The sequence below is a fragment of the Perissodus microlepis genome, chromosome 10 (assembly GCF_051167445.1).
Source record: "Perissodus microlepis isolate ML-2025 ecotype Zambia chromosome 10, ASM5116744v1, whole genome shotgun sequence".
Taxonomy (NCBI): Eukaryota; Metazoa; Chordata; class Actinopteri; order Cichliformes; family Cichlidae; genus Perissodus; species Perissodus microlepis.
This window is the reverse complement of record NC_140470.1, coordinates 18,688,422-18,715,255: the sequence shown is the minus strand read 5'-3', so window position 1 is coordinate 18,715,255 and position 26,834 is coordinate 18,688,422. Positions and strand designations below refer to the sequence as shown.

At 40.2% G+C, this 26,834-nt stretch overlaps 2 protein-coding genes across 5 annotated transcripts in view; one reads left to right on the top strand and one right to left on the bottom strand.

Annotated features, from left to right (window-relative positions):
* Positions 1 to 18,463, top strand: part of supt6h (SPT6 homolog, histone chaperone and transcription elongation factor) — a 21,218-nt gene extending 2,755 nt beyond the window's left edge. For both annotated transcript variants that reach the window (XM_084940474.1, XM_084940472.1), the window contains exons 4-37: positions 1,539 to 1,612; positions 1,724 to 1,901; positions 2,001 to 2,082; positions 2,287 to 2,542; positions 2,633 to 2,734; positions 3,391 to 3,504; positions 3,610 to 3,699; positions 3,848 to 3,990; positions 4,094 to 4,239; positions 4,378 to 4,485; positions 4,572 to 4,852; positions 4,944 to 5,098; positions 5,886 to 6,081; positions 6,275 to 6,414; positions 6,527 to 6,644; positions 6,739 to 6,815; positions 6,924 to 7,059; positions 7,206 to 7,343; positions 8,274 to 8,441; positions 8,529 to 8,656; positions 8,797 to 9,004; positions 9,265 to 9,412; positions 9,580 to 9,722; positions 9,828 to 9,968; positions 10,142 to 10,337; positions 10,466 to 10,611; positions 10,803 to 10,895; positions 10,982 to 11,095; positions 11,213 to 11,337; positions 11,505 to 11,617; positions 11,712 to 11,789; positions 15,457 to 15,632; positions 16,144 to 16,412; positions 16,699 to 18,463. In XM_084940474.1, the coding sequence (XP_084796600.1) occupies positions 1,539 to 1,612; positions 1,724 to 1,901; positions 2,001 to 2,082; positions 2,287 to 2,542; positions 2,633 to 2,734; positions 3,391 to 3,504; positions 3,610 to 3,699; positions 3,848 to 3,990; positions 4,094 to 4,239; positions 4,378 to 4,485; positions 4,572 to 4,852; positions 4,944 to 5,098; positions 5,886 to 6,081; positions 6,275 to 6,414; positions 6,527 to 6,644; positions 6,739 to 6,815; positions 6,924 to 7,059; positions 7,206 to 7,343; positions 8,274 to 8,441; positions 8,529 to 8,656; positions 8,797 to 9,004; positions 9,265 to 9,412; positions 9,580 to 9,722; positions 9,828 to 9,968; positions 10,142 to 10,337; positions 10,466 to 10,611; positions 10,803 to 10,895; positions 10,982 to 11,095; positions 11,213 to 11,337; positions 11,505 to 11,617; positions 11,712 to 11,789; positions 15,457 to 15,632; positions 16,144 to 16,412; positions 16,699 to 16,891 (4,973 nt within the window). In that variant the 3' untranslated portion in view covers positions 16,892 to 18,463. The remainder of the gene's footprint in view (positions 1 to 1,538; positions 1,613 to 1,723; positions 1,902 to 2,000; positions 2,083 to 2,286; positions 2,543 to 2,632; positions 2,735 to 3,390; positions 3,505 to 3,609; positions 3,700 to 3,847; positions 3,991 to 4,093; positions 4,240 to 4,377; positions 4,486 to 4,571; positions 4,853 to 4,943; positions 5,099 to 5,885; positions 6,082 to 6,274; positions 6,415 to 6,526; positions 6,645 to 6,738; positions 6,816 to 6,923; positions 7,060 to 7,205; positions 7,344 to 8,273; positions 8,442 to 8,528; positions 8,657 to 8,796; positions 9,005 to 9,264; positions 9,413 to 9,579; positions 9,723 to 9,827; positions 9,969 to 10,141; positions 10,338 to 10,465; positions 10,612 to 10,802; positions 10,896 to 10,981; positions 11,096 to 11,212; positions 11,338 to 11,504; positions 11,618 to 11,711; positions 11,790 to 15,456; positions 15,633 to 16,143; positions 16,413 to 16,698) is intronic.
* rab34b (RAB34, member RAS oncogene family b) lies at positions 17,744 to 26,834 on the bottom strand. Of its 3 annotated transcripts, none has more exons than XM_084940475.1 (11): positions 26,326 to 26,834; positions 25,835 to 25,972; positions 25,341 to 25,432; positions 24,658 to 24,723; positions 23,579 to 23,680; positions 23,110 to 23,174; positions 22,956 to 23,007; positions 22,785 to 22,866; positions 22,321 to 22,411; positions 22,114 to 22,221; positions 17,744 to 19,458 (listed from the first exon to the last, which is right to left on the bottom strand). In XM_084940475.1, the coding sequence occupies exons 2-11, from the start codon at positions 25,913 to 25,915 to the stop codon at positions 19,400 to 19,402; spliced, it is 798 nt and encodes a 265-aa protein (XP_084796601.1). In that variant the 5' UTR covers positions 25,916 to 25,972; positions 26,326 to 26,834; the 3' UTR covers positions 17,744 to 19,399. The 3 variants fall into 3 exon arrangements, with proteins under 3 accessions (XP_084796601.1, XP_084796602.1, XP_084796603.1); XM_084940476.1 differs by having other exon boundaries at positions 25,835 to 25,950; XM_084940477.1 differs by having other exon boundaries at positions 25,835 to 25,892.

Genomic DNA, 26,834 nt, shown 5'->3' with positions numbered 1-26,834 from the left:
GCCTGTTTTTCCAGAAAATCTGTCTTTTTAAGCAGTTGCAACAACTCTCAGCTTCTGTACTGATACATCATTAAAAAATTGCAAAACTGACACGATCGGGTGTGACAATGTGTCCCCAACCCAGCAGCGGCAGCACTATGCATCAGGTTACAAAAATCGAGGGGTGCATGACCATTAGAAATGGTGACTTGCAACAGCAGGTGTGATGTCGTTTTTATCCTATGGTGTTGTTTGCCAGCCACCACATGGTATGTTTAGTGGAGTCTTAACGTTCAGGCCAGTGGTTTCCAGGACAGAAAAACTGTATGCATTAAATCACTAATCAAGTCTGTTCAAAAGTGCTTTCAAAGGTTTAGTGACTTTGCCCACAACAGAGTTTTAAAGTTTGTTTTTCTTACCACAAATACACAAATTTACCCAATATTATGGCTTCATTAGCAGGTTAATCTAGAGTACCAACATCAGAACAAATGATATGCTGATTCGAGTTATAGGTGCAGTAAGGCCTCAAAAGTGAAAACATTTGACTATATCTTTTCTACGGTAATGAGTTGACACTCCTGCCCTATTATAAATGCTTTTTTTGTATTTCTTTCTTTCTTTCTGAGACCAAATGTAGTCTGTATAAACACATTGCTTCATTAATTGTGATCATTTGGCTCGGTTGCTTGAGAAGTTGACATTAAATATACAAATATATTAAAGGTTACTGCAAAAATTAAGTAGTAGAAAAATGTTAAATGAGGTTAGTAATTTTGGAAAAGCGGTACCTTTTACTTAGGTGGTTGAGCAAGGAGCACTGATAGATTTTAAGATATAACATTTTCAATTATGTTCTTAGCATAATATTAAATCTCTGAAATTCTGATGCCTGCTCTGGCAGAAAAGTACATTTTATTTACAAATATAGGATAAACAAAGTATATTCTGTCACATCTTAACTGAAAAATAGCCTCATATTGTCATTTTTACAGGTACCTCAGCCAGTAGTGTATTTCTAATATAATACAGATATAGTTAATGAGGCAATAGATTGAAATTTATGACTGTTTTCTTATACTGTAGTTGCAGTTTTCAGTGTTATGGCCTTTCTTTTTGCACAGTAGAATTTAAAGTCAGGGGAAAATATGTTTCTAAATAATGAGAGCTGACCTTAAACAGATTCCAGGCATCTGTTGGCCACATGTTGCATCTTTCACATTTAGCTCCATATGTTGTGGATCCAGATGCATCCCAGTGTTTACCCAGGCGGATGATGTTTGATGCGATGCTAGTTCTCTGCTGGTGTGCTTTACAGTTAACATTCATGTTGTCCATTTTTAAAGAAAGTAAAGGTCTAACACAGATGAGTTATTTGCTGTTCTTATAGGAAGTGACAAAATGGGATTTTCAGTGACTCTGGTGTTAATGTGTCAAGTAAATCTTTATATCTACATTAAAAAATATTTCCAGTCTTGTATTTAAACACTGGAATAGACATGCTTTGGCAGTGGTAGCTTGAAGTTGTTTCCTCTGTTTAAGACTTTTCACCTTTGCAGGCTACGATGACTACCTGGATGATGACGACCTTGACCTAATTGAGGAAAACTTGGGTGTCAAAGTGAAAAGGAGGGTAAGTTCCTGTCTACATTTTTATTTTTACCCTTACATCTAACAATTTCAAGTCACTTTTGTACACTTGAAAGAGTTGAATCCACCTGAACTGACTTGTCTTGAATCACAGAAGAAGAAATATGACCGTGTAAAAACACTGGATGATGATGAAGATGATGACGAGAAGGACTTGATCGCAGATGAGATCTTTTATCCGGATGGTGAAGGGGAGCTGGAGGAAGGCGAGGCTGTTGATGAACCTCTGCAACAGCCTGATGATGATGAAGAAGGAGAGGATGAAGAATCAGGTTGGAGTCTTAAAAAATAATGAGAAAGTAACACATTTTATTTGAGATGTTCTATTGGATTGGGCTGTGGGGTTGTAAGTTTGTGTTATACTTCCACAGATATCGATGACTTCATTGTGGATGATGATGGCCAGCCCATCACCAAAAAGAGGGGCAAGAAGTTCTCAGGATACACTGATGCGTGAGTGTTGGTTTATGCTGAAGATCTTTGGGTGATTTATTCCTTTCTAAAAAAAAAAAAAGATAATTCAGTGCAGGGTAATGCACTTTTCTATTATTTCCTTTGCATTCAGTTATTTTGTCTCAAGTGTCAATTAGTGTGAAATATTTAATCAAACTAAACACAAAATAAAAAGTCACAAGCTCTCTCTCTGTGTCTCCACAGTGCGCTCCAGGAAGCTCAGGAGATTTTCGGTGGCGACTTTGACTTTGCTGACTTTGATGCTGATGCATATGACCAGGGTGAGGAGGAGGAAGAGGATCAAGATGAAGAGGGCTGGGACCGACCCAAGAAGCAAACTAAGAGGAGGCTGGGGAGGAAAAGCATTTTTGAGATCTACGAGCCAAGTGAGCTCGAAAGTAGTCACATGACTGACCAGGACAATGAGATCCGCTCCACAGACATGCCTGAGCGGTTCCAGGTGTGTGTTTTGGGGTTCATTTATTGTAAACGTACTTATTCTGTGCGAACCTGAGGCTGCTTTCATGACTGCTCGTTTTCTGGCTTGTAGCTGCGAGCTATTCCTGTCAAACCTGCTGAGGATGATGAGCTGGAAGAGGAAGCAGAATGGATCTTCAGACATGGGTTTTCCACTCTTACAATCTCCATGCAGGTAGAGGCTTCATGTCCCGTGGCATACATACAGTACTGTGCAAAAGTCTTGAGCCACTCCTCATTTCTTTAGATTTGTCTTGTGCAATAGTTCTCCAGGTTTCCTGAAGATCTTTCAAAGCCTTTCTTTGGGCATTGACTACTTTTTCACTCATTTTCAGTCCAGCCCTTGTACCTTAGCAGTTTCAGGAATGTTTTTTTCGTTTAACTACTTAACACTGAACTATGAATCATTCAAGCATAAAAAGGCTCGTAACTCAAGGAGTGAACCGGTATTCTACACACAATAGACAACTTGGCAAAGAGCCAATTTTAAATAGTATTTTCTAGCATTTTGTTACTAGAAGACTGTTGCACACACATAATATTTTCTCATTTCTCTTGCTGAATCTCACAATGTAACAGCCATAAAATAGTATCTTTGCACCAAGGTGATTTCCAAAGAGCTTATTGGCATTCTGGCAAATTTTAGCATGCTGTGGCATTTGTTCCTTTTGTTCTGAAGGACAGAAGAACTGTCTATAGCAGATTAACAATGTCTGAAAGTCATGTCCTTAAGAGACGAGGAAAAAACCGCAGATATTTTATACAGGAACTCAGATGAGAGATGCATAATTTCCTGAAGCCTCACTGAAATATTTTTTATGCCTTTAACAGGAGAGCACAGATTACCTAGACAGGGGCACAACCACAAACTTCAGCAGAAAAGGTCCCAGCACAATTGCCAAGATCAAAGAGGCCCTTAACTTCATGAGGAATCAACAATTTGAGGTAGAGTGAGCTGCATATTCCTTTCAAGATACAAGCTTGTCAGTGTTATTTTAATATGAGTAAAATATGGGACACTGTAAAGAGTTCTTGTATCTTTTTCCCCAGGTTCCTTTTATAGCTTTCTACAGAAAAGAATATGTTGAACCAGAGCTCAACATCAATGACCTGTGGAAAGTGTGGCAGTGGGATGAGAAGGTATAATTGCTTTGTCAAATAAGAAATGGATACAGACTAATCCGTCAGTAATCGTTTACGTTGCTTCCAGTAGCTGCATTAAAAAAACAGCAAAAATTTCTGGTTTTCTGGTTTCTTGATTTTAATATTTTCCTCTTCCACTCACCAGTGGACTCAGCTAAAGACCCGGAAGCAGAACCTGACCCGTCTGTTTCAGAAGATGCAATCTTATCAGTTTGAGCAGATCTCTGCTGACCCTGACAAACCTTTGGCCGATGGTATTCGTCCTCTGGACACCACTGACATGGAGAGGTATGACTTTATAGCACTACTGAGCCTACTGGTGAAACGTAGGCTAGAAAAGTAATCGTTTATTTAATTTCTCCTCTGAAATTCTGTTTTGTCCTTATTCAAGGCTGAAGGATGTACAGACTCTTGAAGAGCTGGGTGATGTCTACAATCACTTTTTGCTCTACTACGGACGAGACATCCCCAAGATGCAGAACGCTGCCAAAGCCAACAAGAAGAGGCTCAAGAAGATCAAAGAAGTGTCAGAGGATGGTAAGAAAAACGTGGTTCACTAAATAATGGATAGCTTTTGTGGATTTAAAAAAAAATAATCTTCACGAAGAAACTTTGTGTTGTCTGTGTGTATATATATATATACATAAATAAAAATCACCATGGCTCTTTCTTTAGGAGATGAGGAGGAATTAGAGGTAGAAGAAGAAGAAGAGCAGAAAGGACCTGATCTCAAGTTGGCATCCCGTAGGGATATGTACAGCATCTGCCAGAGCGTGGGACTTGGTTAGTCTCCCTTTCTGCTTTGGAAAATGTAATCTCAGTGGTTTAGGAGGATTACTAACTCTTTTCTGCTTTCTTTCTCTCTGCAGATGGCTTGGCTAAAAAGTTTGGTTTAACTCCAGAGCAATTTGGAGAAAATCTGAGGGACAGTTACCAACGTCACGAGACAGAGCAGTTCCCTGCTGAGCCCGTAGAGCTGGCCAAAGATTACGTTTGCAGTCAGTTCTCTACTCCAGAGGCAGTGCTGGAGGGAACTAGGTATATGGTAGCCATGCAGATTGCTCGGGAACCTCTGGTCAGACATGTTCTCCGACAGACCTTTCAGGAGAGAGCCAAGGTTAACATCAAACCTACAAAAAAGGGCAAAAAGGTACACAGCTATTTATAAGAATTTGGTAAAAAAAAAAAAAAAGACATATAAACCGTGCTCTTTCTAACCCTGCCTTTCTTTCTCCCTGTAGGAGGTAGACGAAGCTCACTTTGCCTACTCTTTCAAGTATCTTAAGAACAAGCCTGTAAAAGAACTGAATGGGGATCAGTTCTTGAAGATGTGCCTTGCAGAGGATGAGGGGCTACTTACCATTGATATCTGCATAGACCTTATAGGAGTTAAAGGGTAAATAGAGTGACATTTTTAGTGCATATTAATCAAAATCTTTGGAGTATTCTGGTGTGCTTAGCTGCAGAAGCTGAAACACATAGGAATGTGCTTTAAACGCAATTTGTTTGAAATATTTATAGTTTAATGGCAACTGTTTGGTGTAAAGTTCAACCACTAAGCACAAGGCAGAACCCCTATTAACATTAATCCCACTGGGAAAATTAAACATGTGTGCAGTGTAGCTTGGTCAAAAGTCTCTGGCACCTTTGCATTTAAAATACTGTTTGTTTCTTAACTAATTTTATCAATGGTGTGAAATAGTTCTTTAAGAAAGAGTAACTGTGTATGTGTTTTTTGTTTTAGACTTGATGATTAAGCTAATCTTTTAAGCTCACATTTTAAGCTCATTAATGTTTAGATTTATTTCACCATTTGAGGAGAATCATAAAAAAGCATCATCATAAAACATCCTGAATTCTTACGAATCCTGTCAGTTTTGTAATTAATGAGCATTGCTTGGCCTTTGGACATCAAACACAGGCTCTGATGTGACTAACGGTTGTCCCATTTTTAGTGCCTGCATAGAAACCTTGCTTGGATGTTGCAATAAAAGAGTAGTAAAGTAGGATAAACCCGTTGAGTCTAATTTCTTGAATTTCTGGCTTTAGCGTGTTCTTTTTTTCATTTTTTTTTTCTCTCATCCTTGTCAGGAAAAAATTAGGCTTTTGAATTATTAATGGAAATATTAAGACACTCTGCCCTTTGTCCACGTTTTTTACATTTTTTCTGTGCTTCTCCACAGGTATGCAGGGGACCAGACGTACTTTGACGAGATCAAACAGTTCTACTACAGGGACGAGTTCAGTCACCAGGTGCAGGAGTGGAACAGGCAGCGAACTTTAGCCATAGAAAGAGCTCTCAATCAGTTCCTCTACCCTCAGATGGCCAAGGAGCTTAAGAGCAAACTGATTGCTGAGGCCAAAGAGAGCATTATCAGGGTAATTTTCTATCACATTGATGTGATCTGTTCTTCCATTTGTGCTATTATTCCCTATCAGTCTTGCACAGAAAATCAAAAGAGCACAGTCTGAGAAGCTGGACTACGTTTGTGATGTCGTAGATATAAAATCTATGTGTTTTTAATCTGAAAACTAATTATGACTTATCCTCCCCCCCCATTTATCATTGAAGTCCTGCTGTCGCCGACTGTATAACTGGCTGAAAGTGGCTCCGTACAGGCCAGATCAGCAGGTTGAGGAAGATGATGATCTGATGGATGAGAATCAGGGAAAAGGCATCCGAGTGCTTGGTGTAGCCTATGCGCCCAGCAGGTGTGTATATATCAGTAGCTTGAGTTGTTGGTGCGTTCAGCAAAGCACAGTAAGTATAGCATATACGAAAAAAGTAGTAAGATTTTCGTGTATATAAACTTTACTCTGGCAGAGATACTCCAGTATTCTGTGCTCTGATCAACGGGGAGGGAGAGGTGATGGATTTTCTTCGTCTACCCTACTTCATGAAGAGGAGGAACGCCTTCAGGGAGGATGAGAGAGAGAAGAAGGTAGAAGCAGAAAACACAGCTGTAGCACCTCTGTAATGGTTTTTTGTTGAAAACAAGTCACTTAAAAGTCTTTGTTTAAATTGTGTCTAATCAGGCCAGTGACATTGAAAATCTCAAGAGGTTTCTGTCAGGCAAGAAACCTCATGTAGTAGCTGTTGCTGGAGAAAACCGGTAAATCACCAGATTACCTCCTGTTTTTTCTGGATGTATGCTTGTACACATTTTTAACAGCATTCACAATGTAGAGCAGAAATGTTAAAAACATGAACGTGTTTACAGAGATGCCCAAATGATAATGGAGGACATCAAGAGAACTATCGGCGAGCTTGAGCAGGAGTCCTCTCTGCCTGCTGTAGGAGTGGAACTTGTTGACAATGAACTGGCCACGCTGTACATGAACAGCAAGAAGTCTGAGGTACATATTTGTTATGTCACCTACAATAGAATTACACAAAGATGTCTGTGGTTTAATTGTTTGTTAGTCAACCGGCAAGCGTGTTCAATTTCAACCCTGTGTTAGCTCTCATTATTTCTTGTGATCCTGTTGCTTTCTGTCTGCAGGCTGATTTTAGGGATTATCCTCCGTTGCTGCGACAGGCTGTTTCAATAGCCAGGAAGATCCAGGATCCGCTGGTGGAGTATGCTCAGGTCTGCAGCACTGATGAGGATATTCTCTGCCTCAAACTACACCCACTGCAGGTGAGTGAATGAAGACATTGATTTTTGATTGGCTAGTATATACAGGGTAAATCAAAAAGAATCATCCAAATTCAAAATGCTTTTACTGTAATGTTAGAAAGAGGGGATTTTTGAGTTTCACAGGGTTGCTGGTGAAATGCATAACAACAGCAGTTGCTGCTTTGACTCCAGACATGCTCGTAAAAGTCTGGGACTTTGAGTATTGCATGGATGTATGCCGTGTGTCTGGAGAGGGACAGATTAACCTTGTGAACGTTGTCATTTTTGGATGCAAAACTTAAGCCATTTATTTTAATATGTACTTTCAAAGATAGAGCTTTTTGAAATCAATTTTTTTTATATTCCCTGTATTTTTTGCTCAGTATTGTCTTAGCATTTTTAGGTATCACAATGTGTTTTATACCAGCTGCTGCTTCACTACAAAGATACCATTACTCATTTTCTCTTGTGGGTAACATGAGATTTTTACTGCGATGTTTGTCTACTTTGTTTTCTTCTGTAGCATCATATACACCTGTTACTGCAATCAAAGCTTGTCCTGCAAAGTTAAACTGTAGAAACCACTCAGTCAAGTTTTCAGCCTAGTCAAACGCATCATTTGTAGGAACAAATTATAATAAATTTGATTTATGTCAGTTTCATTATCAACTCTGCACTCAACTCATATGCAAGCCTTTTCCATTGTAGTGAAATTGTTTTTACGGTGTCCCACTGTAATGTCAGTATTAGTAAAAAGATTTTTTAAACTTAGAAATGTACAGGGTAAGCAGGACAGACACTTCTCGATCTCTGTCTTGTAATCGTGTATTAGTCAATGTGAATTCATCAATCATAGGCCATCTTCAATCATAGCATGACTTGCTGTTTTTTTTCTGCAGCTACATACAGTGCATATGTAAAAAATAGTTTGTCCTCTCTTGTCCGTCTTAGGAACATGTGGTGAAGGAGGATTTGCTCAATGCTCTTTACTGTGAGTTCATCAACCGTGTTAATGAGGTTGGAGTAGATGTGAACAGAGCCATCGCACACCCTCATACTCAGAGCCTGGTTCAGTATGTGTGTGGTTTGGGACCAAGGAAGGGTTCACATCTTCTCAAGGTATACATTTCTGCTGCTGATATGTAAAGCGTATGTGCAAGATAACATTGATAACATTATTAACCACTGTGGTTTTATTTTGTGTAGATTCTGAAGCAGAACAATACTCGTTTGGAAAACAGAACACAGCTCGTCACAATGTGTCACATGGGACCCAAGGTTTTTATCAACTGTGCTGGTTTCATCAAAATTGACACGGCTTCGCTTGGGGACAGGTTGGAACTTCGTTTTGAAATTTTCAGACCATTTCGATATTTCTCAAAGGGCTGGATGTGCACATGTTTGAGTCTATTATGCTTCTGTGAATTATTTTAAATCAGCCTCGGTTTTTCATTCTCTCAAACTCTCCTGGCAGTACGGACTCCTACATTGAGGTCCTGGATGGTTCTCGTGTCCACCCTGAGACATACGAGTGGGCTCGCAAGATGGCTGTAGACGCACTCGAGTATGATGAGTCGGCAGAAGATGCCAATCCAGCCGGAGCTCTAGAGGAGATCTTGGAAAATCCCGAACGTCTCAAAGATCTGGACTTGGATGCATTTGCTGAAGAGCTTGAGAGACAGGTCAGTGTCTGTGTGTGTTGTACCTTTGACCACATTAGTATCATACTTTATCCTGCCAAAGAAAAATACGCCTAAGAGGAACCAACACGCCAAAAAAGCAAAAACAAGAAAAACAAGCATTTCTTTTTATTTGTCTTTCATGTGCCCATTTTAACTTTTAATGGTGGTAGAAGAGTTCTATCTTCTACCACCATTGGATTCAGGAGTCTGTGGTCACAATATTTTTAAACCTGTCATCCTACTGTGTTATGTGCCTGCAGGGTTACGGAAACAAAGGAATTACTCTGTATGACATCCGTGCCGAGCTGAGCTGTAGGTATAAAGACTTACGAGTTGCGTACAGAGTCCCTAACACTGAGGAGGTTTTCAACATGCTCACCAAGGAGACTCCAGAGACCTTTTATATCGGTAATATACACTACATTAAGATATGATGCCTCGAATTAAGCTCAATTCATCAATAAGAATCTCATTCACTTGTTCAATGGAGTGATGCTGGTCAATTGTCTGCCACGGTAGAAATGTGTAATTCATAATTTAGCCTATGATTAAGGTTTTTCATATCTTTCTTTCAGGTAAGCTGATCACTAGTGTAGTAACTGGCATCGCTCACCGGCGCCCTCAGGGAGAGAGCTATGACCAGGCCATCCGTAATGATGCTACAGGCCTTTGGCAGTGCCCCTTCTGCCAGCAGGACAATTTCCCTGAACTGAGCGAGGTACCACACATCGAGTTTTCTTTATTTCTTTTTCTGAGTGAACTTTGTGTTACAGATATGCCATGACAATCATGTTTATAATTTTGATTGTGTGTGGTGTTTCAGGTGTGGAACCACTTTGACAGTGGGTCATGTCCAGGTCAGGCCATTGGAGTACGGTCCAGATTAGATAATGGTGTTCAGGGTTTCATTCCCACCAAGTTTCTCAGTGACAAAGTGGTCAAACACCCTGAGGAGAGGGTCAAGGTGAGGCATTTTTTGTTGTGCCCCCTTTATTTGGTTGATCTCACCTGCAATTGTTTTCCTGTTTGTCCACTTACACTGCCCAGTCCTGATAGAGCTGTATTATTACTACTTTCCATTTTTCATCCTTCAGCCTTGGTTGGTGTGTTAACAGATTTTCCCTCCTTCTACTTTAGGTGGGCATGACAGTTCACTGTCGAATCATGAAAATCGACATTGAGAAATTCAGCGTTGACCTCACGTGTCGCACCTCCGATCTAATGGACAAGGCCAACGAATGGAAGCTCCCTAAGGACAGCTACTATGACTTTGACACAGAGTCTGAAGACCAAAAGCAGGAGGAGGAGTTCAAAAAGAAACAACAGCGAACACGTGAGTATATGAAGTATACAAAACATATTTGGTTGTTGAAGTTGCAGACAGCACTGCATTTTTTAAAATCTTAGTAGGGTGGACTTTAACATAATTAATTCTTATACCATTTGTCTTTGGGTTTTTAGCATATATAAAGCGTGTGATTGCCCACCCCAACTTCCACAACATCAGTTTCAACCAGGCAGAGAAGATGATGGAGACCCTGGATCAGGGTGACTTAATTATTAGGCCCAGTAGCAAGGGAGAAAACCACCTCACAGTCACCTGGAAGGTAAGAAAACGAGCACTGCAGAAGGGTTAAAACTTTGGTTGATTGAAAATAACAAATGTAATAAAATGCTTCTTGCTTAAAATGTTGTGTCCAAGCATTTTAAGCAAGACCTGGCAGTAAGATGCGACAAAGACTTAAATGATTTCTTTGGTACCAAATGCTCCACTCTGACTAAATATAATGTTTTATAGGTGGCTGATGGCATCTACCAGCATGTTGATGTGAGAGAAGAAGGCAAAGAGAATGCTTTCAGCTTAGGGCACACTCTCTGGATCAACAATGAGGTAAGCTGGTTTTGTTGTTGTTGTTGTTGGGGGGGGGGGGGGGGGGGTTGAAGTGTTGCTTACAGAGTTTTTTTGATTCACTGCAGGAGTTTGAAGATCTGGATGAAATTACTGCTCGTTACATTCAGCCAATGGCGTCATTTGCCCGGGATATGCTGGGGCATAAGTACTTCCAGGAGTGCAACGGGGGAAACAGGGAGGTATGTATATTGAGTTTTTTTTTGTGACATTGTTCTTATAATTGAGTTGTGAGCTGTTTGTTTGTTTTGTCTTGGCTTGCACATCTTATCTTGCTCATCTTGTTCTTTATCTGTCAGAAAATGGAAGAGTTGCTGATCCGGACAAAGAGGGAGAAGCCCACCTTCATCCCTTACTTTATTTCAACATGCAAAGATCTACCGGGAAAATTCATCCTGGGCTACCAACCACGTGGAAAACCACGGTAAGCGGAAATGTTTGTTTCCTACTTTCATGAAAGAAAATGTGAAGTCGGATGTATAAATGTGGTACAAATATACATTTATTTATTTATTTATTGAAAGGTTTCTGGTTGATTAACAGGAAGGTTGTCCTTCATGTGAAATGCTTTATTTTTTATCCTCTCCATAGGATTGAGTATGTGACTATTACCCCAGATGGATTCCGCTACCGTTCACAGATTTTTCCTACGGTGAATGGGCTTTTCCGGTGGTTTAAGGACCATTTTCAGGACCCTGTGCCAGGTATGAAAGTGATATAACTATACATTATAAAATATATCATAGCTCCTAAAATACATTATAGGTGATTGTTTAAACATTTTCTCCATCATTCAAGGCATCACTCCCAGTAACAGCAGCCGAACAAGGACGCCTGCCTCCCTGAACGCTACCCCAGCCAATATTAACATTGCAGGTGAGCCCCGCGGTCTTCCCCCAATTTATTAACCACTGTTAGGCCCTTAAAGGCCCTAGGGACCAAAAATGGTCCCGCCCCAAAAAGTGCAATAAAAATATTATATATTAATTTTTTTTCCACTTTAAATTGGTCAGTCTTTTAAAACTACTTCTCCCTGAAATATTCATATAAAGTTTTAATTGTATTTTCGTTGTTTTAACCCTTTAAATCCCAGTTTTATTACATGAGCGCACTGTTTTTTTAGCCCCAAAAAACAAAAAAACTAAATATTTTCCAAAAAAACCATTTGAAGTAATATTAGTTTGTTATTATAATTAGGCCTTTAGATGGACCAAAGATTACCACTGACATTCAATTTGATACATTACTATTTTTTGGCAGAAGCGCACTAAATGTCATATAGTGCCATATCAGGTTTATCATGTTTTGCTTACACTAAATGCTTATTACCTCGTTTTGTTCTAAAATAAAATAAAAAAAAATGTCTAAATAACAATACAAGATCACTTTGAACCAGAAAAACATTTATTTTACAAGGATGAACATGAACATTTGTTGCTGGTAATCGGGAAAGTTGTGCGTCTGCCGGCGGCTCTCCGTGGCTCCAGCAGCCGCAGGCAGCTGCTCCACCGCCCGCTGTGCGTAGCTGCAGCGGTGGGATAGTGGTTGGGTCCCGGTGTCCCCAGCACGACACGTACGATACCACGTGAAAACAAATATATAATTTTCTGTTGTAGCCGTCACACCGAGTGTACCGACACTAATTTTTCACTCTTTTTGTTATTCGTGACACAAAGATACTACTTTGCTTGCGCATAATCAAAATCTAGTGGGAACTTGTTCCATCTAATTTGGCACGGCAGGTCACACAGCACGATAGCACGTGTGAACAACAAGATTCAAGATTATTATTATTTTTTGTCACATGCATAGTTGTACAAGTACAACATGCACTGAAATCTATCAAAAAAGAGCCGAACGCCAGCGTTCCACTCGGTGTTCTGGGAAACCACCCTACCTGCTTCTGCGCTTAGCGCCGCCATTAGCGCATTGTCCGCGGGTAACAACAACAGACGAGCAGGCGGGCAGGCTCGGTCGGGTTTAAAAGTGTCCAAGATTACACGTGCAACCTTATCACCGACGTTTAGAAGCGATCTGCTGTCGTTTACTATAAAACTAAGGGACGTAAAACTTAGCGAGAAAAAGGTAAACAACATAGACCGAAAGGAAGTCGTCGTGACGTCAACGTGTCGCCTTAAGATTTAAAAACATTATTTTTGTCGTAACCCTCTAACTCAATGGTAATGTAACGATGCTTATTTTTCACTTTTTCAAACGACAACATCAGCACTTACCTCCAAAAGCGTGAGCGGAATGTTCACTGTGCGCAATTTGACGCACGCTGAGTCCAGCCCTGTATGCCCTTCAGGAGCAGAGCTATTGTCCGTCAATTTGTCGAAATCATCCAATGGCTGTTCCCATCGATCTCCCCTTCGCTCACAATTTGCAGATAATTGGTGTCTCTACATGATCGATTGACAGTATGAGATGACAGAAGCTCCATTTTCTGCTCAATGCGCGTCTATTTCCAAAGCAGTTTAGCTTAGCTTTCTATCAACAACTACTTCCGGGTCATAGGTCATTCAACCGCAGCTGCATTTTAAAAATTGTTTTGAAGGTAAAAAATAAAATCTATTTTGCTTTTGGTCCATGCTTTTATATTTAATTTGTTTGTATTGCAGTGTGGCCGTCTGAGAGAAAATACTTTTGAAAGCTTTTGAATACATTTGAAGATTGAAAGTGTGTTTGTGTATTTTTTTTTCTTTTTTTTTAGGCATAAAGACCTTTATATTGTTTAAAAATATAAAGGTCATCGATAGTGACACACAACACCACTCTTTTTTCCCACTTTTTAAAGCAGAAAGACATGCTCAAAACCTGAATTTTTGGCTTGAGTTTGTTCAATAGAGATTGAAAATGTGACGTCACTCAGGGGTAAAACCGCAAAGAATTCTGGGAACTTGTGGCAAGAGGTACTAGCGCACTCAGGCTTTCAATTGAAATCAGTTATACAGCGATAAAAAGAAACGCAAAAAATGGCAAGAAGCTGATGTATTATTAACTGCAATAGCCGGTCGCATGACAGCCACGGAAAGCCGACGGGTAAAGAGATCGGTTGTTATCGGATTACGTCGTTGAAGAGAAATTGTTCAGCCATGTTTCCGAAGTAACAAAGAGGCGACTGGATTGCAGCCATTCAAAGACAAAATATAACGTCCCAGAACACTCCAGCTCACAGGTTAGTCTGCTCCAAGCATTTCCACAAAGGTCAGTCTGCTGTTGTAGTTAATGCGTCATTTTTCTTAACATAATTGGTGATATAGGTTACAAGCAAGTCTGGCGCTGAACAGAAATTGTCGCGCTATGCTCCTTTGTTTATTGTGCATAAATAGTAAATTGTCCTGACACAATATTGTGTTTCGCTTCTGTTATTACCATGGTACATTGACAAAAACATATACTTTTATTCACAGGATAAAACAGTTGTTTTGTATCACTAATTGCCCAGTACGATTACCGCATACAATATTATTGTCACTGCTACATTTCTGTGATGCGTACCAGAAATTATTTCCACTACTAATTAATTACCATTGAGCTCAAAGGTCCTATTAATAAACGGTTAACGAATGTGTATTTATGAAGACGATTTGTGAGACTGGTAAACTTATGATATGTACGATGGTCTTTACTTTCTACACGGTGCATTTCAAGGTCCTGTACCCATCCTTCGGTAAACTGTACCTGGGCTTGTTGCAGTGACCTGAAGTTACTAAACTTCACGAGTGTATGCACTCACTCCAAGAACTGTATAATTATAAATATGAGCGTGGTGAAAGTTGGGCAGCACACTAACGTATTTTGTCCACTCTGTGTGCTCGTAAGGGTCTAACCCTTTCACTGGTTTGATTTTTTTCCTCGTATCGTTTCTTTGACTTTTCATCAAGTCTGTCTTTGTACGGACCGGCATTGTTCTCCTTCGTTTTGTACATACCTTTTCGGGGGGCAAAGAAAAAGCAAGAATTTATTGGAACCGAAGAATGAACGTTTTGCGGTGCTGCAAATGCTTGCATTTGATGCAGGTACTTGGATTGTTTTGCCACGAGTTCCCGGCATGCAATGCGCGAAAGTCACGTGGTCTGTCAATCTCTATGCTCAAAAATGGAAAAAAAAAAAAAATAATAATAATGGCGCCACCTGGTGGACAAATAAAAAAATTACAACTCTAAGGCCCCTACCTCAAATCCTCGGTGAAAGTGAAAAGATCACTTTTAAATTGATGGTAATGATTGGGCAGTGAAAAATAGCGTTTATAATGGGTTTCAATGGGCCAAAAATGGTCCCTAGGGCCTTAAGAGGATGTGTATTATTAGCTTAGCCACTGAAGCTAATTTAAGGAAGTCAGACTTGAATTTTGAAATAAAATTATACCAAACTTTTTTTTGGAGAATTTGGCTATATTCCATTCAACACAGTACAAATGGCTTGGAATTGAAAAATGCAAATGACCAAAAATGGTCCCAGGGCCTTTTTTAATCTAGATTTTCAATTTAGGCTCTATTAATTTTACACTTTTCTGCTGTATTCCCTCCTTTCTCACTAGACTTGACACGAGCTGTCAACGCCCTCCCACGCAACATGACATCTCAGATGTTCAATGCCATCGCCGCAGTCACGGGCCAGGGTCAGAACCCCAACACCACACCTGCACAGTGGGGCTCCAGCCAGTACGGCTACGGTGGCAGCACAGGAGGTGGAGGGAGTTCGTCTGCCTATCATGTGAGGACAGCTTTCTTGTTTTTAAAAGAGAAGAGGATGTTTTGGGGATTGTGATTACTCCCAACAGACTGTTGGGAGTTGTTCACGGTGTCCACTAGAGATAAATTGGGTTCTGTGGAAATGGTAAATACCAGCTTGTGATGGTGCAGTTCGGAAAACGGATCATTAGCTGATATGGTGACCTGTCCCGGACACTATTGGAAACCTGAATTACAAGATAAGATTGACCCTTTGTCTAATTATTAATAATTGAGTTCCTAAGGTTTTTGCCACATTAAATATTATCTATCAGACTATTTCTGATGATGGCCTGTCACGTAACATGGCCACAAGACCAAAACATTAGCATGTTTGTTGACATGATCAGAATGAATTGGTGACATTGTTTACCTTTGGGTCCCCATCATTGAAGGAAATTGGAACCCAAAAGTTTTTTGGCAGCATTAAAGCCGACTGAATGTGGTTTTACCTCGACTCATTTCACAATCGATGTGTACTTCATTTCCTGCAGGTGTTTGCCACACCTCAGCAACCTATGGCGACACCCATGATGACGCCCAGCTACTCGTATACCACACCGAGCCAGCAAGCTTTGGGCACACCGCAATACCCAGGCTCCACCCCTCAGTCTTCACATTCTCATGCCCACGCCCACCCACATGGAAGCCACATGTCACATCATGGCCATCACGGCCATCACAGCAGTCACCACAGCCACTCATCGGGCACGCCGTCATCTTCCACCTCATCCCGAGGACGGACGCCACAACAGCAGCCAAAGTAAGTACAAAATGGCAATCCTTCAGTCTTAGTTATTTGTGTTAAGACTTCATCTGCAGTTCAGATTTTTCCCTCACCTCCAACTCTTAAAAGTGAAATGTCTGTTTTGAAGTTTGTCACTTTGCCAGGCAACAATTTATGTTCATGTTGCAGTTTTCTGCCACAAGGCGGTGCTAAACCTGCAGTAAGAATTATTTTAAATCTAAACAGCCTCCCAATGTTCGGTTGGGTTTCCTTTCATATGTTGTCCAATAAAGCCATCTCCCTCTGTCCTCTGTTACTGCAGGCCAAGCAGCAGCAGCTCCTCCGCAGTAGACTGGGGCAAGATGGCCGAGCAGTGGCTGAAGGAAAAGGAAGCAGAGGGCAGAAAGAAATCTCAGAGGATGACGCCACGACCGTCACCCAGCCCTATGATCGAGAGCACACCCATGTCAATCACTGGAGACGCCACACCCCTGCTGGATGAAATGGACCGATAGGGGACAAAGGGGGGCGTTGCTGTACCCCCCCACACACCCAACTTTGTCCCTTTGTACTGCTTCTTCATCCAGATAACCCATTACCCTTTCTCTCCCCAACATCCCATCAGCCCCATCTTCACCTTGACCCTTCATGTTTTCCCCTTCACCTCATGATATTGTAGCAGCAGTTTTCACTCTGGTGTCACCCAGCCCATATCTCGTCTTCCCGTCAACCCATCAAATGTTTCATAACCTCACCTCCAGCCACCTCATGCTATGGCTGCATAGTATTTTGTACAGTCAGAATAACACTGTATACATCATGCAAAACGTCAGTAGAATGACATAAAGAAAGGAGGAAAAAAAACACTTGAAGTATAGGATATGGACCTACACTGACATTGACGGACAAGTTGTCTCTCTTTATTTTTGCCATTGGTTTTAGTTTGATCGAGGAAATAGGTCTGACAGATGGGGAACAACAACCCGGTCATGTTTGGCGGAGTTTTATGAGCAGTTGCCAAAAGAGCTCTTTGCCAAGCCAATGAGGAGATTGAATATTTGTATGAATGCGGCAGAACGAATAAAGACTTTTTTTTTCTTGTTTGAATCTTAAGACTTCAATCTTCACATCTGTCAAAGCAAACACACGTTACTGAGCAGACACACCCGGTGACAGGATTTATAACGCCAGCTTCAGTCAGGCATGAGTTACAGATTATTGTCTCCACCACACGCTGTGATATGATCAGCTGACACCGTGTGATTGGCTCCTGTAGATAGCCTCTAATGTATTGCTGAAATTTAAGTGGCCTGTTCTGTGTGGTCATTAATGAAGTGCCACACTGAAAACAGGGTGTTTTTGATGACTTCTTGTGTTTCAATATGCAGAAGTTGTCTTCAGTTTAAAGTTGTTGTTTTTAGTACCTGCTCTCTGACTGGCAGATTGTTGACGAAACTTTCATTAGTCTGTCAGATGTTGATTTTAAAGTTTACCCAGATCTGAATTTCATGTATGTTAAATGTGTGCAGTTCAGTGAATACTGGTTTATGATGTTTGCCATCTTAAAAGATGTGATCGCCACGTGCTGCTGCTGTAATTCTGCCTGAGTCAGTATCTCTTTTCTCACTGATATCACAGCCTTCAAAATTTCCAATATTCCAGTGGATGAGCTAAAGTTTTTCTAACACTATCAACCGAATATACTATCAGACTGACTTCCCACTGCTTATATTCCTAAACTCTGTGTAATGTTCTGAACTGCATGACAGTTTATGGCCACCCTGGTTCTCTCCTGATTCATGGATTCAGTTTTACTCTTGCTGTTTGTGCCAGAGTACAAACAGGCAGCACTGGTATTCAGAGGTGTGTTTAATTTTGCTGTGTGCGAAGCAACATGGTCCCATAATATGCATAATCTTTTTAATTATGGTTTTGGAGTAAACGCTCTGGGTTTTACATTTCTTGCCAGGTGGAGATCTCGCATGTGTCTCAGCGAGGCTGTGATTGGTTGTCGGCAGTAGCTGGTCTCCAGCACTGCTGATGGCTTTTTCTACCTGTGATCCCTTTAATAAAAGTGTTCATATGAAGCTTCGTGTCTTATTCTTGATGATATGATGGGCACGTTTGTCTGTTGTTTTTATTTCCTTACTGGCAGCTTACGTCCAACCTTGGAGTCAACAATAGGATAGAGAATGTAATTTTACCTTGGTTTATAGTTAGAGACGTGATGATAACAATTTAATTTAGCCTCTTTTATATTATTTACAACACTGTGGAGGTGTGGGAAAGATTTCAATACCTAAAGAATCTGTATAATATGAGTTAAAACAATATATCCAAGACACACCCACGTTCTTGCTGTCTGGCTTACTGACGAAATTCAGTGGAAGCAGATTGAGCTTGCTGCTTTTTCTCATTCCTGCAAACAATCCCTCCATTTTCAAGATCATGAGAACAGTTATCTCAGAGGAGAGGGATGTGTAACGGGTGTGACCGTGGTCACTGGAGTTGGCGTACGCATCAAATTAGCAGCAGAGAGACACATGACAGGAGGCCTCTAAGGCCCACTCCCCCCTTCTTTTAAAAAAATGCAGTCAGCCCATCACTGACATTTCAGCAGGAGAAAAACGCTCCTTCAAACAGATGTTTTAAAGGCATCAACAAAGTGCAATTTAATGGTGGTTGTAGTGGAGAATAATCTTCCTCTTCTCATAAACGTTTACATAATCAGGGACATCACAATGGCCTGTTTGTTGTCGCCGCAGTCAGCTGTAAACATTCCTGAGATTACACTGCTCAGATCAGTCAGCTGACAGGCCTGTTTACAGGAACCACTTAGAATTTACATCTTGACCTATTGCTGAATCCTTCTCAGGCCATTATCAGCACTGTGACCTTTCTTTCATGGGTTCTACTCATGATATTCACAGCGAGCCGTACAGTCTGCATTTTATCTTAATTTTCCTGTTGCACGTCCCATTTCGTTTTGCTTCAGAAAATTTCCAGCAGATATTCATCCAATCTCAGCAGCAGTTGGGCTTCTTCTTTGGTTTATGGCTGGTCTCTGTGCTGTCTGTGATCCCTGTGAGCAACATAAATAAAAACATATGATTTTTTTCACTTTTATGTTATTCGTATAAGCAATGTGAGCTTTCTTTTTCTCACTGGAAGCAATAGAACAATCAAAACCATTTGTGAATGGATCTTAACGGTTAGATTTTCTCAAAGATATATCTATGTTAACACACAGAAGTCACACCATTGAACTGGCAGATGCAGTGAACACAGGGCATATTGGTTACGCAGGAGTTCTCCCTTTATCAGTACAAATACATGCCTATGCTACATTACTGTTTGGTCTGTTTATGCTATCGGCACATTGATATGGTTAATTACACAAAGAAAAGTTAAAACATAGGGGTGGTGGGTGTTGTTTATAGAAATATATAGAAGACCAATATAAGAATGATTGTAAGTTTATAAGCAGTAAAATGTATTTACATCTTAAATTTAGTGAGGAACCACTTCATCAAAAACGCAGTTATTTATCTGACATTAAACTTTTGATATAATCCCTAAATACAGTAAACTTCATAAGCTAATGTGTCAAATTATGTAATAATGATACTGTAAACATCATGATGCTTTTATAAAGTGTCATAAGTACACAAAACCTAAAAATGGGTCATATTAGCCTGTTGTTAGATGGTTGCTAGAGAATATGATGACATCATATCTAATATATATAAGAACCTGTAGGGGCTCAAGATGTACTCGCGTGCCTTGACTTTTGATTTCTCAGCTCACGGTTGTGTAGGAGGAGTTGGTGGATAAACAAACAAACAGAGATTGCTTGTGTTATAGTAGGAAACATCAATAGCAGAGCAGTGGTTAGCATTCAGGGGTGTAAAATATCAAGGACACAAAATGATTTGAGTTTTTTCCTATATAACTTAACTTAGTCCCTATTGGAAGTAAAAATATCTTGAGCTCCAATTTTGAAAAAACAGCTTTCTTTCTTTCTTTCTTTTTAAATAAAGCTCTGACTTGTATTATGACTATGAGTATGTGGTCTGGGAGAGAGTCCTGGTACTCTCTCTCTGCAAAATACAGTATATAATGACCAATGTTGGGCAATTAATTATATAGTTACTTCTTCAAAAAAGTAACTGAGTTATGCAAACAACAAAGTTTTTTGCAGCTGTTTACCTAAAAATGCAGCCAAGGCGTTTTTTTTAAATAAACATTTCAAACTATTTATAGAACAATCAGGTTTTCTGCATCGAATTTGATGCCACATAAGTTATTTGTGCCACTCCAAAAACTAATTTCTGTCCACTATAATATAAAGGAGAACAACAGCCTGATACCTGCAGGTGTGACAACAGGAGATGTGTCACTCCTGTAACACCTGTAACATTCAGCAGTCGCCTCATTGTTCTGACACACACAACAAAACTATTGACTACACTACACAGTAACTACACAAGATTTGCGCTAAACGTTGCAAATCTCTCACATCTCAAACCACCGCCGTCACTCCTAAAACTTCCCCCCTCCCTAAACAACAAATGCCATGTTTTGTTTGGTCGACATGGTACATTTTTCGACCAATGGGAAAGGGTGGGGGTGTTTTTGTCTTTGCTCACAGGCGGAGAGCGCTTTCGAGCGTTTTCCTTATAAAACGCCGTTTTTACCGTTTCTTCCTGCAGTAAATATAAACAACGATAGTATTCAGGAAGAAAACCAAACATTGCATTTATTTTTTATCATAACTCTGGTTTTACGTGGTCTATCAACACAATTGAAAAACTGGTATAAAGTCCACACTCTTTCCGTCAATTGTTCCGTCTGTCCTGCTCACATCTCCAATGGTTGTACACGTTGTCATTAACGTAGCTTCACTCCACATCAGCCACGCCGCTTTGCTAGCTAAAACACCGGTGTCGGCACATAAGGACGTCATAGCCTGTCAACGACGTTGATTAGGTGCGTATATACGAATGTGAATCGCATTATTGGCTGGACTATGGGATAAGGTGGCATCATTCTAATCCCATACTGGTGCAGCCAGTCACTTACTGACTAACACTGCAAAGCAGAATTGTTAACATATTTACTTTGATTTCAATTCAGGTTAGATTTTATTTTTGTGCGCAACGCAGATTTTTGCCAGCACGTGCGCAGTTTAGAGGGAACATTGCTCAAAACATTCCCGAAGCTCCTCGGGCAGCGAGCTGGATAATAAGAAAAGCAATGATCTCTGCACACAGAAAGGAAGAGAGTGATTTCATGACAGAGGATCCCAGATTACTATGTTACAATCATTCTCTTTTTTAATGAGAGGGGGTAAAGGTCACAGTGGGCTTGTTTTAGTGCTGCCAAGATCATTTTTATACATATTAACAATTTTCAGTGGCATACCACATTTGTTTGATTAATAGCAATTTATTTTGTGGATCACTGTGCTACAGGGGCACTTACAGAGTCTCCAGACCTCACTGGAGAAGGTCTGGCTTTGACCCACTGTGGAGTGGAGTTGGTCAAAAGCCACTCCAGTGACAATCAATGGAGGTAAGATTAGAAAACACTCCGTGTGTCTAAGCAAAAAAGATTTTTTTTAAATGTGTTTTTGCCAACAAAAAAAACATACAACACAAAAAACATAAACAGATAAAGCACAGCACCTTTCATTTTTGTGCTAACAACCAGAAACCACTGAATAATGTGGACTCACTGATTATGTCACCAACATGCCTCGACCCGCTCCTCTCCAGCTCAGATAAAACATTGGCCTCAAAAGTCAAAGAAGCCACACGGAAGAAGAAGTCCTTCACACCATCTCCTGGACAAAAACAAAGTCACAGAGGGCAGAGTTTACTGAGAGGACAAAACATGAAAATGAAAAGCATTCAGGCTTGATGACCGACTGTTTATCTCCCACCTGACTGTGCAGACACGGCCCAGTACTCTGCTTTGATTTCCTCAGAGAGCCTCATGGCTTCCTGCTCAATCTGAGCCAACAGGTCAGGAGACTGAAGAGCAAAACACAGAGAGAGCGAGAGTGATGAGTCACTGCAGGGCAACTTCAGCAACCAGTCAACCCATTATCAACAATCTGACTGATCAGAACAAAACTCCCCAATATCTGGCATTTTACAGAAGACTAAAATTGAAAGCAGAAATATTTTTATTACTGTTAAAGTCTGTCATGCATGACGACAAGAGTTTTTATTATTAACTAAAAAATTCCTATCATTCAAAGCATTTCATTAAAAATGAAATGCTTTGAATCAGTAACAATCCTCACAATCTCACCTCACATATTCAACTTATTAATCAACTATTACATTAAAAATGTCAGGTCAAATCTCAGTGTTTCATAATTTTTTCATAAAATTCACCCACACTGAGGTCCTTCTTGGTACCGACAAGGAACAATAAGACACTGGACGGGTCATTTTCCTTCATAGCATCTTCCAGCCACTGCCTGGATGCACACACATATACACGCACATACATTTTATCGGCTTTTTAGAGAAAATATCTGACAATGACATTGTAATGGAAACGCCTTACCTGGCATGAGCCAGTGAGCCCACACTGCTTAAGTCAAACACAACAATAATGGCTGGAGAAATGCAGACAGTTTGATATGGGTCAGAACGAGAACACGAATCTTTCACCAGCTTTAGTTAAAAGACAAAAAATAATATTTTGAAGCTTCATTCACCTTGTGCTCCTCTGTAATAGGTGGAAGCGATACACTTGAAGCGCTCCTGACCTGCTGTATCCCACCTAAAACAGATCACACGCAGCTTTAATGGTCGTCTTTGGAATATTTGGTGAATGTGAAAGAAACAGTGGGATTAAAAGTGAACTAGAGTCCTAATGTTGACTAGATGCCAAAATGATTACCTTAATATTACACTGATTCTACATGTGCACTCACAGCAGGTACACGCACATCTGAAGGTGACATAGTGAAGGCAAGGCTTGTGATTTAAGTCGCACTGAGCAGCCTGAACAACCAGATTGTGAAATTATCAGGCGGATGTTGCACAGCCCCACAATTATCTATTTATGTGATCTCATTACACACAGACTGCTCATATTTGAACTTCTTCGTGGAGATTACTCATATGACCCTAGGGCTCAGTCTATGAACTGGATGTTTCTCTCTGGTTAAGAAGTACACTTACAGCTGTAAACTGAAGGGAACACCAAGCACCTCAAAGCGCTCCATCTCAAAATCCACCCCTATAGTCGCTTTGTAGTTCTTCTCAAACGCACCCTTACAGAACCTGAGAGCAACAGGGGACAGGTGGCAGACTAAGAAAGGTAAAACGAAATCTTTTTAACATTTTTTGAATAAAATGCTTCATTTCTTAAGCATTTTTACCGAACAATACAGTAAACTGATTCCATCCTACTACTGAAATACAAAATATTCCAAATATTCATTAGTAATTAAATGTAAATGACATTTCTGGTATCATAAAAGTCTTTATCCTGAGTGGCATGGTTTCTGCTGAAACTATTAACCTGTAATGAGGATGAGAAAAACAAATGAGCCTCAGCTCTGTGCACATGCTCAGTGTCTTTATGTGTGATTGAAAGTTTCTGCCTTAGTATGTTGTGCTTTAGGTGTAATTTAGGTGAACAAAAAGTGTTAGGTAAAGGTCACGCCCCACACCATTACACCAATGACACAAAGCAGGTGGGATCAATGCTGTCATGCTGTTTACCCTAAATTCGGACCCTACCTCTGAATGTTTCAGCACAAATTGAGATTCATCAAACCAGGAAACATTTTTTCAGGTTCTGTGAATTGTAATCTCAGTCTCCTGCTTGGATGACAGGAGTGACACCTGGTGTGGTCTTCTGCTGCTGCAGCTCATCTGCTTTAAGCTTCAACATGCTGTGCACTCAGTGATGGTCTTCTGCATACCAGTGGATGCTTCACTTGTTTTTGTCTTTCTAACAGCGGTCTGGCCAGTCTCCTTGAAACTCTGAAATCAACAAGGTGTTTCTTCCACAGAGAATTACTGCTCACTGGATATTCTATCTTTTTCTGACCATTCTCTGTAAACTGTAGATCAGCATTTTCTGAAATACTCAGAACAGCCAGTCTGACACCAAAAACTATTCATGTTCACTTAAATCACATTTCTTCCCCCATTGTGACATTCAGTTTTAATTTCAGGAGGTCATGTTCATCATGTCTCTATATATCAAGCTATATAACATATAGAGCTGTAGCTATATAAAAGCTTCTTACCTGCTGATCAGACACGTTTTGCCCACTGCAACATCACCCACGACGATGACCTTAGCAACATTAAAGCTGAGAACAGAAATCCACAACTGTCAGCATTCACTCAACATCATGAAAATACACAGCAGGGTATTTCACAGCATGGAGAAATCACTCAAACATTTAATTACATAAATACTTGATATGTTGGAAGCATTGGGAATTTAGTAAAGTGAAGTGAAGACTTAATTTAAGGAGTTCTGCATCACTGCCTCAGTAATGCAGGAATTACAGCTATTTTTATTCATAGCCCCCCCCCCCCCCCCCCTTTCAAACTAAAACACACTGGGATGGTAAAGAGAGGCTAAAATGTACCTAATCCTACATAAACCTTACTGTATTTACGTGAGACTAGTTTGTTCAGATTTACTTCTTTACGAGGAGTAAACATCTAAGAAAAGTCAATGGTTTTGGCCTTTTTAAAAAAAAAAAAAAAAAAAGTGGTTTGTAAAAATAAATGCCATTAGCCTTTTCTTTAAAAACACCACCAACAGGCAGGAGCGTCAGCTGACACAGTCAGTCTAATGTGATTTAGAAGACCAAATTAATCAGAAACTCATTAATATAATTTAAACCCACAGTGTAGAGATGTGTGTAGTAGCATGATGGGAGGCAGAGAGTGTTTATTAATCCTTATGTGACCTTACCTCACTGTGTCTGCTTTCTGGACCTGGCATGCAGCCTTCACGTGCGGGTGGAAGCCTTCCTTGGTGTGCAGCGCTGCATTTGCACTAAAACACTATAAAAAAAACATGTCCATGTTTTATCATGCTTGGATAAACTGACCCATTCAGGATTAAAGACTCAACATTCATTTCAGTCATGATGTAAAACTGGAGATTCAGTCTCTTCATGCTCTGAGGTCAGGTTGCATGGCTGGAGATACTTTTTTTTATCACTTGCCAGATGGCAGCAAGGTTAACAGCCTGTGCCTTTTTGTATCCATGGAGATTTTTGTTACCATGGGGATAAACACAGAAGTCATTGTGGAGTACCTTTATTCAGGATTAAGACTAGGTTCAGGTTTGCGATAAGGTAAGGGTAGGAGATTCAACTACAATCATGGGGTTTGTGTGTGCGCGCGTGCGTGTATATATATATATGTGTGTGTGTGTGTGTGTGTGTGTGTGTGTTGACTAACCTTTGGGAGCTGAGTAATAACCCGGTCCTTCTTCACAGGTGGCAACATGCTGATGCAGCTGATCGATGCACACACACGCATGAACACACACCTCCTTCAAGAAGCCGCTATCACCACTACAAGCACACGTTTCATTCACTGCAAGAGGACGCACTTCTTGTATTTATCCCTTTCTCATAAATCACCCACAGAACTACAGAATCCACGCAGCACAATGCCTTCTAAGCTTGTCAGAATTGAAAATTTAAATTCTATTTTTAGTAGTCAATGGACAGTAATGTAGAAATACACAAACAAATAAAGTTTTTCTTTTTAACAAACAAAATCTTAAAGGATTTTCACCAAATGTTGTAGAAACGTAGACAGTCACCTGAACAAAGTTACTACTGTCATTACTACTACTTCTCATGGCAGCACTGCAGACCCCAAACTAACATTCCTTCCGGGCCTGTTTGCTGGTCAAGGATTATGCAAGTTGTAAAAATCTTTACCTGAAGCACTCAGAAGATGTGATGTGTTATCCAAAGTCCGCAGAGGAAACAAATTCAGAACAAAATGACGGTCCCACAGCCTCAGAGAGAAGACCCACATACTCTGAAATGAGCGACGAGACACAGAGTTAGCTGTCAAACAGCGACAATGTGCGGTCACAGGTCACATTTTATATTAAGAAGTAGCTGCATTTGTTAACGGGAGAAAAAAATAAAATTCACAGTTAAGTGGACAAACATAAATTACTAGCTTGAGCACATAAACAAATAAATAACACACAAAAGTAGGTGATGACCACTATAATACAGCTCTTAGCTGGTAATTAGATGCTAAAATGCTAACAAAAAATCCGCACGTTGTTATAAATAAAACAAAAATGTTCAAATGGTTAAAATACATGCATTTAAAAAAGTATCTATCACCACAATTAAAGTGTTATTTAAAAAGAAAGAAAAGAAAAGAAAAGGATTATCAAAGCTAGCGAGACGTTGGATCAAGTGAGTGACGG